Below are 16678 nucleotides of genomic sequence, written 5' to 3'. Positions count from 1 at the left end.
GTAAGATATTTCAGCTGATTTCATAAAAGCACTTCTCCATATTACAGTATTGGGAACACAAATGGGAAAAAAAAAAAAAAAACCAACAAAAAAAAAAACATTAAAATTCCCCAAAGCCTTAGTGTGTAATAGCAGCTAGTGCAAGCCTTGTAACCTTGCTGGGGCTGAGGCTCCTGAAAGAAGTTAGCCTAAAATATGCTTGTCCTGCATCAGCCCAGAGATGCTTACTTAGTCGTGCTTTGCAAGTGCAAGTGTGTGACAAGGTCAGACCTCTCTACTCAGTGTATGACCTGCTACTTAGCTGAGCTTTACTGCAAGTTGTAGGATATGTTTGAGTGTTTAGTTGTTAGGTTTTTTGCCTTTATTTTAATAGGCTTTTTTCAATGGAAGTAATATGGGAGAAGGTTTAAACTTTGAAAGTCCTGGTTGGCAGTGTTTCATGTTGGTAGTAATAGAGTCCAGAATAACATAAGAGTGGCTTATTCCATTGCAGCAGAACCTGCTGGGTCTCAGAGGAGTTTAATGCTGAGAAATTACCTGGCTGTAATTTGTATGTTGTGTCAGTGCCAAGGGCTAAAGTGTTGGCAGGGAAGGGCGTGGGGGGGGGGGAAGCGATGAAAGTATTACAGTGAGCTTTAGTCAGCTGAGGTTGAACGTAGGGCTCCTCACAGGGGAAGCCTGGTTTATTAGGCAACGTGATCTCTCCCTGTGAGATCATTCATCAAAACAGGTTGAGCCATGTCTGCGGGCGTTACCCCATGGAATTTGTAGATAGGGACAGGTTATACCGGCCAGTTCCAGGCACAGAGGCCAGTTATATTCTGCAGCTTCCAGAGGGAATAAGCCTCCTGAGGAGCACAGTTAGAATAACTTTCTTGTGGTAAGTCTACTGAAAAGAACTTCTCTTTCTTCCTCTTCTCCACTCCTTTTCAAATCTCAGTTTCCCTAACCATGGGGTGTGATTTCCTTCATCAACAGGCACCAATATCACTGCTGAGATCACGATGGCATGGTGGAAGGCCTGGGTAAGTAAAGAAAGTACTGAAGTAAGCCACCCTGGTTTATTTGGCACTATAATAAGATAACTTACCAGCTGCACTAGACACTGTGTGGAAACGAAGTGTTTCCCTTTAAAAATCAATCCAAACCTGTTTATCGGTTTTCTGATTACAAAGGAAGGTGCTAACATGCTTCTGCCTTTAAGACCAGCTCTCTCTCCTATTGAACTGAGTGGTGCAGGATTATGGCTGTGTACATTTGTGTTATGGGAATATGGCACTAGGGGGTTGGAGCAGCTGAGGTCTGCCTGGAGTTTGAAAGCTGTGAGTTCCTCGTCCTCTTCTTCACCTCTGCAATCAGTTCAGGGCACTGGCTTGACCCCATTTGGTCCCCAGTTGCTCTGGCAGGCTGTGGTCATGGAGGGAAATATGGTCTGCCAAGCTATTGGGTCTGTCTTTGATGGCTTTTGAACGTTGGTGCAACAATGTGGACTTGGACCTCCTGTCAGTCTGCTAGGAGCCAGAAATACCATGTTTGTTCTTTTCCAAACTCTTGAGGCTTTGGGAGGTGTGTGGTAGGTTGGGGGATGACCATGAGTGTTCATCCTGCACAGCCAAGGCCAGGAGGCAGTGCTAGGGTGAAGTGCCAGCTCTGCAGCTATCCAGGCAGCTATCACACTAGCTTCTGTGGAAGGCTGGGTTTCCCCTGGGACTTAACTCCAGATATCTGGTGCTGAGGCCTTGGAGAGAGCTGATGAAGAGTGGCATGTGATGGGGTGCAGCCAGTACACAAGGCTCTGGTGTGCTCCTCTCTCCCCCAAGGCTTTGCAGTCCTGGTGTTGGTGGCCTCCAAGGGACCTTTGCTGTTGAGGCTGGCAGGAGCCTTGTGCCAGGGAGTGCAGGGGAACCAATGTACAGAGGAGAAATGGCTTCACATGAATGTGACCACTTTTCAGACTCAGGTTTTTGCAGTTGAAAGGTGTGGGGGCCAGAAGAGGGGAAAACACCTTGAGGGCATGGAACACCAAGCTCATTCCAAGCTACTTCCCAAGGCTTCAGATAGAAAGATCTCCTGACCTCAGCTGGTGGGGTTTTTTTGGTTTTGTTGTGTGCTTGTTTGGTTTTTTATTTTAGCCTTAGAACTGTAATTTTCCTTCCTGCTGATCTAACTCTGCCTCCCTGTTTCCTTCTGGAAGTTAATTTAGATATTTTTTTTTTTTAAAGCTTCAAGAAGCTTCAATTTTTCTCTTTCTGCTTACTTGTGCCCCCATTTCCCCCAATCTGGAAATCATTTGAGTACATAGTGAGGGAAAAAAAGGAGAGCCATTGAGAGCTCTAGTAGATTTTTTTATCTGTGATGTTGTGGGTGGAGATATGAGGAGAAGAGGGGATGGAAATGAAAGGGTGATAGAAATTGTTTTGGTTCTTAAAGTTCTTTGTAAAAAATGTGATTCAAAAGCAAACAGTAAAAGATAGGAAACCCAGAAGTTTTCCACTGGAGGAAAAAAAAACAACAGTAAATCTACTGTTGTTTTGGTTTTTGATAAATTGCTCCTATGATTTGAAAGTATTTTGACAGGAAAGTTTTAATTCCCTCTGCTCTACATTTATAGATGAAAAGCTTTTCAAAGCATCAGCTGTAGGATACATCATATATTACATTGCTTTTATTCTAGTTATTCATCTATGACTGGCACAAATGCTTTGAGTACTTTCAGTTAGATAATTATAACATCAATCCTTCTGGAAAACAAGACCAAACTGAACAGGGTTTCTCTGGAAACCAATTGTGATTGTACCTGTGCTGGAACATGGACAATCAGCCTATGAATGAGTTATGAGTAAGCTACTTGAGCCAGCATGGGCTGTAATGTTCCTTAGAATTAATACCAAAAAAGGACCATTGTTGATTTGTTTCCGCTGCCTCCAAATGAAAGCTGAGCTTTGCACTGCTTCTCACCCTGAGTCACCAGGCGCAGATCCAGCACATTTTTTACGTGGGCCCTTGACTGCAGCTAGAGAGGACTGTGCAGCTTTTTCAGAGCAAAATCAGACAGGCGAGCGTAACCTGCTTTCCAGGAAGATCTTCTGGTACTGGCAGAATTTACAGAGAAGCGGAAAAGGAGAATTTGCACTGGTCTTGCTAGCTCCATCAATCCACTTATTCTGAGCTTATGATAAATATTTGGGGGAGGCTTTTTCTGCAGTGACAGCTTCACTACTGCCATAAGATTGCGGCTCAGTAACCAGTGGGATTCAGAACTGCATTGGGTTATAAGTTTCATGTTGATGCTTTCTCTTCCTTAGTGGCTCTCTCTGCCAGGAGCAGGGTGTGGTGGCATAGGAGGCTGACCCTGGACTGCCTGAAAAGCAAACTGAAGGGTTCATTCAGATCTCGTTTTCTGCTGAACATACTGCTTGCCTCAAAGTTCATCATGAAAACACCTAGCAGTTATGTCTGCCAGTAGAGCACTGGAGAAAAGGGCACCTGAGTTGGTTTGCCGGAGCCATCCTGAGCATCTTTGCAGTGCGGTGTGGCTATGCCTTTTACTATGGCATGACAGTGTACATGGTATTTGTTGGCTCGGGGGCACCTGTTAGTAATCTTCCAGAGTCAGGAATGCAGGTCCTGAGAAAATTCTGTAAGCTTTTCCACCTGGCAAGGACTGCTTAAAGGTTAGCTCTGGGGAGGACTTGAACATATTGGAGGGACTCTAGGAGGGAAATGGAAAACCATTCTGTAACATAGGGAACAGGAGCAGGATGGGTCTGCAGCAGAGCAGGAGGTTGCTAGGAGGTCAGTGTTACGCAAATAAGATGGAACAACTTTTTCAATTACTTCTGGTCTGTACATTCTGTTCTGAAGTTGTTTTTTACCTGTCTGTGAGACTGTCCCCATAGGAAAATTCATCGAGTCATCCTGATATAATTAGTTCAATATTGATCATATCCATACAAGTTCAGAGCACATTGCAGCTTCCACTGCCAAGGAAGAGAAAATGGCATCCATTGCTGTAGTAAGGTGGTGATGACTTATGACTAACTATTCACATACCTCCCTGTTTATAGGACATTGTTGGTGGAGGTGTCAATATATTCACGCTCATTCCCTTGATTAATGGTTTTAGTTAAAGTGCAGCTCTGAGTCCTGAGTTCTGGTTTATGGCCTCTCTACTTTCTCAGTGTGTGTTTCTGCCCCTGGAAATGGCTTAGGGTTCTGTCTGGAAGTTTTCTGTGTTGTTGGTTCTCAGCTTGGGGAGGAGATTTTTTTTTACTGCACTTCTCTAGTTAGATCTGTTCCTTCAAAGCAGCCTCTTAATCCAAATCTTTCTGCCAGAGGTTCTTTCTTATGTAAAGCCAGTTGTATTTGAGTGAAGGAGCTGCAGAAAAAAAACTGCTGCCTAGAAAAGTGGTTTCTGAGAACATACGTATTCCACTAAGCCCAAAAAGCTATGTGTTAAACCACTCTGTATTGAAGTACTGGAAAACACAGTCTGGGATAGCACTGCAGCAGACAGCAGGCGTGGATACTCTGTTTTTCTGCCAGGCTACCTGCAGCTAATGATGGTTGCAACAGCTCTTGACCTCTTTTTTCCTGCCAGGAGCCAGAGGCTGATACAGGCAGGTGGAGGCAAGAAACTTGAGTGTACAATCCAGGGTACCTTCTCTTCAGGTGCTAAAAAGCAGTAACAAAAAAGTTATTTTTCTTATTTTTCAGAGTGAAGAGGAGGGCAAGCCTGTGATAGGGGTTTATTCAAACTTTGACCCTACACCTGATGCTCAAACACTCTACAAGGCCATGAAAGGGCTTGGTGAGTTGACTCCAGCCACATCTGTAAATTCTATGTTGGGCTTATGATTTCTTAGATGTCTGCAATTCTCTTAAGAAATGGCATTCAGGTGGCACGTTCTATGTGGCAAATTCAAAATTAATTAAAAACATTTTCTATGAGACGTATTTGATATTTCACATCATGAAGGCAATAAGCAAGGGGAAGGCTCTGTGATTACTTGAATTGGGATTGTTATTATTATTCTGTGCACTGTGTTTATGGTTTATTGTTGCTCTCCATAGGGACTGATGAACAAGCTATAATTGAAGTCCTAACCAAGAGGAGCAACAGGCAGCGGCAAGAGATTGCCAAATCCTTCAAAGCGCAGTTTGGAAAGGTGCTTCCAAAACAAGGCCATATTCAGTCACTGTTTTATTGTGTGTGGGATGCAGTAAATGGGTGTACAGTTCATCTTGCAGGCATGGTGTAAACAACACGCAGATCTCTTTCAAATAGGCTAATGTTTAATTAAAAGGCCTGAGGTGAATAAGTGAAATTTGCTGTTGGTGGGATAAACTATTTACCTTCCCCCCCAGAAGATTGTAATTTCCTTGTAAAAGGTATTTTGACCAGAGTATTCTTTAAAGAAAAAAAAACTATTTCTATTTATACTATAAATTTTTATTGTTTTTGAACCCATAGCAAAAATTCATACTTCTCTAATTGCCTTTTGAGTAGAATATAGGGTTGGTTTGGGGCTCTTTTAAATGATGAGGGAAGTTCAATTTAAATATTTATTTCATTGCATTTATTTGGCAGTTCTGAAAATGAAAACACACTGTGGCTTTTATGTGTCTGTCTTTCTATCTTCTATAAAAGATGTTAGTGCTTCAGACTCTTCCCACTATGGAGCCAATTGTGTGAAAGCTGCTTCTAAAGGAGTGGGGGAAGGAATGTATTAGAAAAGAACAATATAGGCTATTGGGTCAGTATAGAAATGGAAGTAACCAATGGCCTTGATGGGGAAGGAACTGTCTTGCAGTGATCTAAGAGAAGGAAGTAAACACATGTGGTGCTGAGTACATGGCAACAAATAGAATAGTTGCATCCTATGTACCCACTAAAACAGAGGGTGTCATACCCTAAAAACCTATATTATAATGACAGGAAGATTTGAAGTCTGTCCTTAAACAGACTGCATGCTAGATTCTGCAGAAGTCCTGTGTGCATGTGCAGGCTCTGGATATTGCCTATGTCCCCTGCTCAATTCAAGGCCTTTAGTTGCCTCTTCTACTCCCTATCTAAAACAGGTTAGAGGAAGTTGTTTTTTTTTTCTACTCTGATGCTGAATTAATTACATTTGGGAGAAGCTAGAGCACTGGAGCAGTAAGAAATGTGGATGGACCTAGGCAAAATTCATTTTGGAGTAAGGTGTCCTTTCCATCCTCAAGATCTTTTCTCTAAAAACTAACAACACTGATATTGTTCAGCTTCACAGATGTAGGTCATGGGGATAGAAACTGCACTAGGCAGTTCAGATCTTTTGAGGCTCTTTATGTAACTCAAGTGTGTTCAACAGGATCTGATTGATAGCCTGAGATCTGAACTGAGTGGCAACTTTGAGAGGCTCATTGTAGCTCTCATGTACCCTCCATACAAATATGAAGCCAAGGAGCTGTATGATGCCATGAAGGTAAGATAATTGCATTCTGGTACTTTGGTAGTACAGATAGAGCATTAACTTCCTGTAACTGTGTTTATTAATGCAAATGACAGTAACTAGACTGGTAGGTGATTAAGTTCATTATCAATAGCACCCTTTGAGAAATACTTTGTTGTACTATCAGTATATATTCAAAATATTGTTGAATTTATTTAGGTATGTTTGTGAGTTTCTGAGCATGTTTGTCTCAAAGTCTGGCTAAGACAACAGAGGAACCAAATTCTTCCTCGGCAGCAGATGAATATCCCATAGATGAGATTCTATCTAAACATGTCTTCACCACTTTCTGCAGTGTGACTCTTGTGAACAGACTCAATGACTTTGGGCCTAAGCTACTGCCATGGAACCCCCATCTGAAGAGAGAAACCTTTAAGAAATTAAATAAATTGGTTTCTTCAAAGAAAATGAGATTTCTTGGGATCCTACCTATTGGCACAGTATCTTTGAGTGGTATAAGAATGGACTGAGTAGATAAGCATTGGTATCCCTGCATCCCTCTAATACAGCTCATCATCAAAGGTCCAGATCCATAAATGCACTACAAAAGTATGGGGTGACATGAAATCATCCTTCACAGACAGAATGCCTCAATAAATGGTTCTGCATCCAAACCAAATATGCTTTGTGTCTCCACCTTTCATGCTGAGAGTTTCTAACAGCTCAGTACACAGCCTGACATTTTGCTGCCATCAGACTCCTCACTTGACCACCTTTCTCTACCTTTTTCTTCACTGTGTTTTCTACTAAAGGGTGTGGGAACAAGTGAAGATGTTATCATAGAGATCCTGGCATCACGAACAAAGGCACAGATCAAAGACATTATCAAGGCATACAAAGAAGGTAAAGTGCTTGGGGCTCTGATTTATGTGGTCAGAGCAACGTGCTGCCTGATTGCACAGCAGCAGGGGGTGTTACCAGCTAGCAGTGTCAGCAGGAATATGGGATTTTTAAGAGCAAGAAAGTACAACCTGTCTGCCTTCAGCCTTCCAAAAAGAATGTGGCTATGCTGAGTGAGTCTGGAAATCCCTTTCTTCCAGTCAGAGGAAAAGGAGAGCAAATCACAAATTTTTGCCTGTGGGGCCAGGCCCAATGTTGTCAGGATGTGAATAAAAGTACAGCTATCCTCTTGTGCTTTTTTTTTTCTTTCCCTTAATTGGGCTCTAAGTGGAAATCTATCAAACACATGTTTGTAACTCTTTCTCTTAATGTGTATCTCTAACATCAGTTACGAGTTTGTCACTGGAGCTAGTGGTATACTCTGCTGGGAATGCATGTCTGGGTGTTGCTGAGGGTGTATGCTGATCTCAGTCTGCATTTTTCACCAGCAACTTTCTTGACTAGTGTCAGGTTGTTGTAGGTACTTATGTAGCATCCAAATAAACACTTCCATTGTCTTTTTCTTTGTGCAGAATATGGTTCTGATCTGGAGCAAGACATAGCATCAGAAACAAGTGGTTACTTCAAACAGATTCTGGTTTGCCTTCTTCAGGTGATGTTAGAAAAAAGGATGTTCACACTTTTCTCTGCCTTCATGGGGAAGACATGCAATAGAATGGACAATGCAGTCATGACCATCACAAACTGTGGGCACATACATGTCACATGGACTGGTTCTGTGTTTTCAACTTCAGTATGACTGAGGCAGGGAACTCTCCCTTAGCAGCAAAGGCTAAGAACATGGAACAGTCAGCCCTGCTGCAGGGAAACACCTCGCTTTTACATATGCATGAAGTCACAATATTTTACAAGCACTTTAGATATCTATACATTAAACAAAGAAAAAAGTAACTACAGAAAAGCAGCTCTCAGTTCTCCTTATGATTCATCAATATTCCAGAGTCTGATCCTCAATACTGAGAGCATATTTGGATGCATTTATCCTACTAAATTTTCCTGCCCAGTAACGGAATAATGTAGCAACTTCTTGGTTATACTTAATATTACTGATTTTTCAGTCAAGAAGTTAGCAATCGTATTGCCTGAAACATTAACGGATGAGTGTTCTGCCAAAAACAGCTGAGAAAAAGTAATCTGTCTAGAATTTAATCTGTCTTCATTGCATGGAAGATAACTACTTGTTCTCACGAATTATCTGCTATCTTCCCATAGGGTGAGAGGGACAATGCATCTCTCTATGTGGATACAGCACTGGCTCGCCAGGATGCAGAGGTACACTCAAATGCCTGTGATCAGTGATATGCTTGCATCTCACCTGCCTTGACTCTCAGAGGTGATAGAGTTCTGATTAGCATGTGGTTGGAGCAATAATATCTGGGGGAGGGACTGTCTTGCAGCCGCAGCTTTGGTTTCTTCAGATTTGCCTGTACTTCTGAGACTTTCTGCTCCTAGGAGGAGTGATGAGAAATGGTCTCAGGCTTGGTTGCTTTTGACATGTGGAAACATGGACTTTGTGGAGTGGGATGTTGAAGGGCAGGAAAGAAATTTCAGTAGCATTGTTGACCGATCTAATTGCTGCAGGAAGGGTGGGGACAATAACTGCCTTCACTAGACGACACAGCCAAGGGTATGCAGTCAACTGCTCCAGGAGAATCCAGTTCATATAATACTATATACTTCATAATAATATGAAGTAACTTTAGGTTACTTCAAGCTGTCTTACCAAGGCAATATCTTAAGCCAAAATATTCCTTTACCAGCTGCATGAGCAGAAAAAGTAATAATAGTGTGTTAAATCACAGGCTCTCTTTTCTGCCGGAGAGAAGATAAAGGGCACTGATGAGATACAGTTCATCACCATTCTGTGCAAGAGGAGTGCTACACACTTGCTGAAAGGTATGAAGCAGTCTATGCTGCCAACCTTCTAAAGCAGGAAAAAATCCTTGCCAAAAACAAGAGGCAGAGCTATAGATGTCAAAGCTTGGGTGGTCAGAAATAATCACTTTAATCTGTCTGTAAATACTTGGCTAATTAGTGCCCAAAAGCTGTCAGCAGCTTCTGTGAGAGATTACAAAGACTTAGTGCCACTTGATAATCAGATTGCTTATATAGGAGTCCTGATACAGGAGATGACTAAATGATAAAGTTATTTTTATAAGCCACCAAGGAGAGAGTCGCTTACTGACCAGGTAGGAACATGCTCTCATGATTGCTTGGACTTTAGTTCCTTTGGGGGGAAAAAAAGTCCGTGATAAGTCCTGTTATTGTACAGTGCTGTAGAACCACAGGGCACTTCTTGCAGCTCTCCCCTGGATTCTTCTGAGACCATCAGAGGCTGCTTAGGAGGAAAGATACTAAGCCAGCCCCAGCTGAGGAGGATCTCAGGTCCCCATTGCCTCAAGCAGAAGAGACTTGGTCTTGTCATATCAAGACTTCTGAGTCAGTCCATGGCTCATACTTGGATTTTATTATGTACGCTGAATCTAAGCATATCAACTACTGTTTAAATCTAGTAGAGCTCAATTGATAAATTCATCTGTAGGTGAACTAGGGTGCCTGAGCTTTCTTAAGCTGAAGTCTTCTGAGACAGCCTTCTAGTCCCTGGAGGCCAGCTCCCTCTTGTGTTTTTAAACATAATTTCCCAGCAGCTCTGAGAAAAAGAACTAGACTTCTGGTCTGTGAATGTACTTGCCTTTAAGGACTGATTTGCAACACTTGGTTCAGATGCAGCCAATCTTTGAGGCCTACTCAGTCATCAAGGAAATGAATCTAATTTCGTCTGTACTAAGACTACAATAGTTATTTTAAAAAACATTCATGAGCTTGTTGCGACTTGTTTTTGTTTTTAATGTGGAGAACAGGTCTGAGTTGACAAGGTTTATATCCATTCATCTATTCTTTAGTATTGCCTTTCGCCTATGTATTTGAATGTTGTCATAACAACATGACCTCAAATGCTACACAAACTTCATTATCATATACATTGCATTACACAGCACTATTCCTTCTCTGGTAGCTTAAAAGCCAGGAATCAAAATAGAGGCCTGTACTTTAGAACTAGAATTTGAATTCAGTTGCTCTTTCCCTCACATACACCATTGCCGATACTTTACATGGGGTTTTAAGTAACTTGGAATAATAACCTGTTTTCTGTGTTTGTTTTTTTTTGGGTTTGTTTTCTGAGAAGTGTTTTAAATTGTGGTTGAAATAAGTTTTTCTGGACTGTTGATGTAATTTAAGAGCCCACATCCATGAGGAGCACAGTTCAAGACTTAATCTGATTCTTTTTTAATTTTTTAACTGCTGACATTAAGAAGAATGAGGCAAACGATAGAGTTTGTCTGTCATTCTGTAGCCTACTTCATTGGAGTGGTTAAGTGCAGTGATGAAAGATCAGATTTCCAAATATTAAGTGACTGAACTTGCATTTCCAAATAAAGGCAAAGGATTAAGCCTCTAATTAAGTCATTCTGTGTACACAGAGGTACCTACTTTCTTTGGGGAAGAGTATTCTGTCAATACTATTGTTTTTTTGTAACTGATTTCTGGGCTTCCCTAATGCTGACTAAAGCTGGTTCAAATGTGGCCATTTCAGAAGGATTTATGTTTTCATATTGCCATGCAAGAGCTACATCTGAATATTGGGCAAAAAATGCCCAAGCAGTTGTTTGGTGGAATTTCAAAGTGCTTTGTGTTTCAGTGTTTGAAGAATACCAGAAACTTGCTGGTAAAAACATAGAAGACAGTATCAAGAGTGAAACTAATGGCTCGCTAGAGGATGCTATGCTGGCTATTGGTAAGAGAGCTCTCTTTCCCTTTCTTTAGTCCAAGTCTGCTGTCTTTCTTCCTGCAGCAGCTGACAGCTATTAGATGGATATACTTTATAAAGCTTTCTAATGGGAAATAAAGAGTCCTTTATGACTGGAAATAGTGTTGTATCTGCTGCTCTGGACTGCAATTAGCATTGATTCTTACTGAGCCTTTTCATGTTCCTAGTGAGATGCACAAGGAACATCCGTCAATACTTTGCAGAGAGGCTGTACCACGCTTTAAAGGTAAGACTTTTCTTATTGCAACAAGCTTCTTTTTTTTATCTTCTGTAACATGTGAAAAATTCTGGAAGAAGCTCCAGAACTGCCTGCAGGAGCTTATCCCTTGAACTTACTAACTGCAAATTGATGTACATGTTATTCTAGGGGGCTGGCACCGATGACGGGACCCTTATAAGGGTGATCGTTTCTCGAAATGAAGTTGACTTAAATCTTATCAAGGATGAATTCAAGCGGCTTGCAGGACAACCTCTTTCCAACATGATTGCGGTAAGCAACATCTTGATATAATGGCTCTTAGTCATTGTGTGCATTCCTAACCTCCCTGACACTGTGGGATGCTTCTATGGTTGTTTTTTTGTTGTTTTTTTTTTAGTAAAAAAAAATATATATATTTCTGCTAAGTTCACAGTTCTTCATTAGGACTGTTAGATATCAATGAGGTTATTTCTATATATCTATATAGATATGAAAGGTGAGTCATACTGTGTGCTTTGTAGGTAACTTGGGCAAAGCTAAACCTGAGAAGAGACTATCCTGGGCTCTTGTGTGCTTCATTGTCTCCTAAATAAATCCTAAATTCATCTAATTTTCCTCTTTGTATCTTCCCCATGCTGCTGAGCCATTTTTGCCTCTCTGCTGTCCTTAGCTAACTTAAGCTAGTATGATGCAAGTCAAAGGAGTTATTTTTTGGTTGTTGGTTTTGGGTTGCCTTATTTTAAGACTATTTACCACCACATGCAGACTTGGTCCACGTTGTGGCGAGATAAGTTTTGTTTATAAACTTTGTCAAAGCTTACCGTATCTTTTGGGGTTTGGTTCTTAGTGAATGACCCTTCCCTGGCAAAAAGCCATGTTTTCTACTAGGGCTGTAATGTGGAGTTTTATCATTTGCTGGGTAAGGACTCTGGGGCATTTCTTTCCCCTATTGCAAATGGCACAAGAGCCCTATCCTTATCAGTCCCTATGGGAAGTCTCATTCTGTAATGAAGGTTCTATCTTTTAATTGACACTGTCAGTGTCTGTCACATTGATTAATGATCAGTCTTCAAGGGTCTGTATGGAGTACTCATTCCTTCCGAGAAGCTGAAATGGCTTTACACCTGTCATCACAGAATAGTCAAAGAGGGAAAAGTTTTTACCTCAGGACGTGCTCTGCAGTACTTTAGAGCAAAGAGACTATATCTGTGGCTTTCTTAAAAATGCCTTTTTTCAGGGCCAATTGCCTTTTCCCCTTTCTGTAAGGGTGGGAACACTACATGAATACCCTGAATGCAAGTCTTGGTTTCTCTTGTTCATGCTGACCATCTTTGCTGACCTGTGGAACGGAACCCTCATCCACCGATCATCAGGTTTCCAAATAGGATACTTGATAAATATTGTGTAGTATTATTTGCTGGTTGCTGCTTTTTTTTTTTTTTTTTTTTTTTTTTTTAAGGCAGAAACCACATTTCTCTGATCTCTTTTGATGGTTTCAACTGGCTGAAAGTCCAGTTTTCTCTTTCCAATGTGTTTTTCTTGTTGGGGGTATATTCCATCCACTGATGAAGGCAGAAACCAGTTTGTGCAGGGGGACTTTCATACTCACCTTTTTATTTTTTTTCTTCCTGCCAGGATGACACCAGTGGTGATTACAAGACAGCCCTGCTGAATCTCTGTGGCAGTGACTGACAAAATCTAGGAAGAACATACTGAAGTGGATACTAAGAGAAAACTACATTTTCAGGCATCTCTTCATTTACATGTAGAAAATCCTTATGTTGTTACAAGTCAGGGAGAAAATGATCAAAATGAAGATATCCAAAGCTCCCTGAGGGCAGAGTTGCTCAGTACCTGTTAAAATCTGTTTGCTTTGCTCACAGTTTTAGAAACACTTCCCATTATGTTTGGGTTTGTTTTATTTTTTTCCAGCTTCTATTTAGATCTATGCAGTTTCCCTTTTCTTTTAACACACCATGAAGGGAACAAGTTTCTGATCATTTTAAGTGCTTGCTTCTGGTATTTATCCTGATTTCTCACCTGAACTAAAATGCATTTTTAATTTTCAAGTGTATTGTGAACAGCAAGGAGGATTTCCTCACTTATTCTTTGGGGTATGAGGGCCAAATGCACAATTAAGTGCCCCTCAGATAGGAGCATCCTGCTCCAGGTGATTTGTCCTGGTCTCCTTCATCTGTCAAATCTGATGAACATGCTCAACACAAGTTGAGGTTTAATCAACCTTCAGGTTAGTTATCTGAGTTACTGAGCGTGTTCCTCAAGTACCACCCAGGCATCCTGAGGCGCAGCAGAATCAAGGCTTTCAAGTAGCACGTATTTGGTTTGCTACACTTGGTCTTGTGTATCTTTTACTCACTTTCCATATTCTGCCTGAACAAGCAGCTCTGGCGCAGGGGCAGATTTCTTCTATGACCCCCATGACAGTGCCTTGTGTGATGCTGCTCTGGTGTCTGACTAGGGCTGGCCAATGAAGAAGGTGAGCTGAGGAAAGTTTTGTTATGAGAAATAAGGAGGTGTTTAGAGGGATCACTTTTTCTTTTAAATTGGGATGATGTGTATCTTTGTGGTTTGGGGAGAAAAAATTATTTTCGGTAAATATGATGTTTTGGCTTAAACAAAAATGACTTCTAATAAATAGTTTTAAGCAAAGTACAAAACTTCTTCACTGTGTAATCTTCAATGGCCTGGTTGCTGATGTGTTCTTTCTGTTAGAGTCTCTTCTTCCCTACTAACATCAGAAGTGTCTGATGCAAATACATATCATACATTGAAGAGGGGAAAAGGTTGTTTTCTTTTTCTTCTTGGAAAAATATTCCCTCAGGCTGAGTCATGAACATCCTGGTTGCTACTGGTGAATAAGTAGGTTTTGGGCTGTTTTTACAGATGTTTGGGAAAGAGAAAATTGCCTTCAATGAAGATCTTTGAACTTCCTGGTAGTTTTCTATTGCAGGTTGGTTTGTTTCTTTCTTTATTTTGGGGGGTTTTGTTTGTTTTTTTTTCCTCAGTTCAGTTAACTATGCTGATGCTATTAATTGATGTTGATTGATTGTAGGTACTAGGTCTACAGCCTCGTGTTACCTGACCTCTCCTGGAATATATTTAGTCCTTGGGCAACTATGTAGGAGAAGGGCACTTCTCATATGGTTTTAGCACTTGGGACCTAAATGCTGGGGGGGAAAGGGCTCTGTATTTCCACTTAAGCCTTCTTCCTTAAGGAGAGCAGGAGCGGCAGCTGCACGCAGCTGAAATGCACCTCCTGGGTTCTGCTGGCTGCGGAGATAGCCGTGCTTGCATCGCCACCTTGCGGCCGCACTGCTGCACGGGTCTGGCTCCGCTCCGAGAGCTGCCTCGTGGGCCAGGGTGAGAGCTGCTTCCGTGGCATCGGGGTCCCCGTTTGTCAACAGCAGCTGGGGGGAGGCGGGTTCGAGTGAGGAACCTGTAGCTTGCAGGTGATCCGGGAGTCGGTCTGGAAAGGAGGAACTTCTGAGGGAAGCTCATTCTATCAACGTAATTGCTGGGAAACAAAACAATTGTAAAACATCAATAAAGATTTAATTACATATTGATTGCTGCTAAAATGTTCCCTGGGTGAACAGGTGCTTTAATAAAGCGGAATCAATTCCTAAGCTGTTCTAACCAGTCCTTCCCAAACACAAATATTGACTCAGGGTCTTTCTATTCATTCACAGTTTAGGTAACATGATTTTGTTGGACAAAAAATCAAGATAAATGTTTTGCAAAGCAAAACACAATGCAGACTGTGATGGGGCACAGTAAGAAGTGGCTGAGCCTGGTGCCTGCATGCCAGTCTGCCAACTGCCCGTGCCTCTTGCAGAGCTGAGTGCTTGGAATCAGGGGCAGGAGGTCCCTAGGGAGAGGCCACAGATGAAGCACCAGAGCTGGGTTTTGTGGGGCAGCCCAAGCAGTGCTTCTGCTCAGGGCACAGGGTTAGCTAAAATGCAGGACAGCACAGTGTTCAGAGAGCAGCATGGGGACATGGGTCGTACTGGGATGGGCAGCTGCTTTGGTCACCATGAGTTGGGCAGAAGGGAGGGAGAGTCTTCCATGCTGAGCAAATCACTGCTTTTCAGAATGAAAATGTGATTTTTTTTATCTTTAACTTCATAAAGTTATGGATAATAAGCATTGGTTTGTTTATGTGATGTGCTGTGATGAGAATGTATTGCCTGCCACAAGCATTTAGATGAGGCAATAGCATCTTATAGTGTTGAGGCTCTCTTTAAGGATTTCCTTTTGCTGGCAAGGTCGCTTATGACTTCTTTCTTGTGCCTTATTGGAAGGTATTTCCCTCTCATGGAAGATAGTATTAACCTGTGAGCTGCAAAGGTAGGACTGCACCAAAGACACTCTGTTTCACTTCAGACTCTGCCCTGTACCCAGTTGTCTGAGCTGACTCCAAAGACTCTTCATTCTTGTAGTGGTCAGGGTCAGTGAGTTCAGTACATCCCCGTGCTGGGGAGACCACAGCAGCAGTATGGAGATGTTTTGTTCAATGCAGTGCAGTGACCTCTTCTCCTCAGACCACATGTAAACAAGAGCACCACTCCAGTCTCCACCATTCCCATCACTGCAAACAATACTGGGCTTCTAAGCAGTTGTTCATTCTTCTGGTGTCATACGTTTGAACTCAAGGGACTCATCCCTGAGTTTCCCAGAAATTATCAGTAGAAAACTTGTTGTTTACTGAAAAACCTTATGTTAAGCTGCAGAAAATAAAGAATCATAGTTTGTGATTTATGCCTGACTGGCCTCCCAGAAGATGACAGAAACAGTCAGCCCTGGGGACCTGAGCTCCTGTCTGTTTGGCGGAAAGTATGATTTGTTCAAGCTGTGCTTCTGTTTTCCCAATATCCCTTCCTGTTCCAAATCTCAATTAGTCCATGTGTCTGCATCATGCTTCGTATTACTCGCATCCTTAGGAGGCTTGGGCCTAAATTTTTGGACCAAAAATTATGCACCCTGTACCTAAGGGTGGCATTGGTATTGGAGTTCAAATCTCCTAGAGACTGTTCCCTAATGCTTAGTATTTTTTTGAAACTAGAAGAATGTATATTGTGATATTTTTTCTATGACACAGAAGTCCTAAAAAGGCATCCAAGTGGTTCTGTAATCCTGAGAAACCTTTTCTGCATTACTTGCTAGATAAAAGTACTTACTATGGAAATGCAGATTTCAATAGACTCTGTACATTCAGAAATCTAACACTGGAGAAATAAA

At 41.7% G+C, this 16678-nt stretch overlaps 1 protein-coding gene across 2 annotated transcripts; it reads left to right on the top strand.

Annotated features, from left to right (window-relative positions):
* Positions 1-803: 803 nt before the first annotated feature.
* On the top strand, positions 804-14097 carry LOC107315884 (annexin A8 like 1). 2 transcript variants are annotated; one of them, XM_015866791.3, is made up of 13 exons: positions 804-880; positions 979-1025; positions 4717-4810; positions 5074-5168; positions 6351-6464; positions 7244-7334; positions 7904-7983; positions 8604-8663; positions 9194-9287; positions 11092-11187; positions 11388-11446; positions 11588-11710; positions 13055-14097. In XM_015866791.3, exons 2-13 carry the CDS (start codon positions 1005-1007, stop codon positions 13109-13111), a joined length of 984 nt encoding a protein of 327 aa, XP_015722277.1. In that variant the 5' UTR covers positions 804-880; positions 979-1004; the 3' UTR covers positions 13112-14097. The 2 variants fall into 2 exon arrangements, with proteins under 2 accessions (XP_015722277.1, XP_015722276.2); XM_015866790.2 differs by lacking the exons at positions 804-880; positions 979-1025 and adding an exon at positions 2960-3055.
* The last annotated feature ends 2581 nt before the right edge of the window (positions 14098-16678 follow it).

The sequence above is a fragment of the Coturnix japonica genome, chromosome 8, assembly GCF_054131305.1.
Source record: "Coturnix japonica strain WE chromosome 8, WE-NBRP24, whole genome shotgun sequence".
Lineage (NCBI taxonomy): Eukaryota > Metazoa > Chordata > Aves > Galliformes > Phasianidae > Coturnix > Coturnix japonica.
Note: the sequence above shows the minus strand (reverse complement) of the source record. Positions and strands in the feature narration are given on the sequence as shown.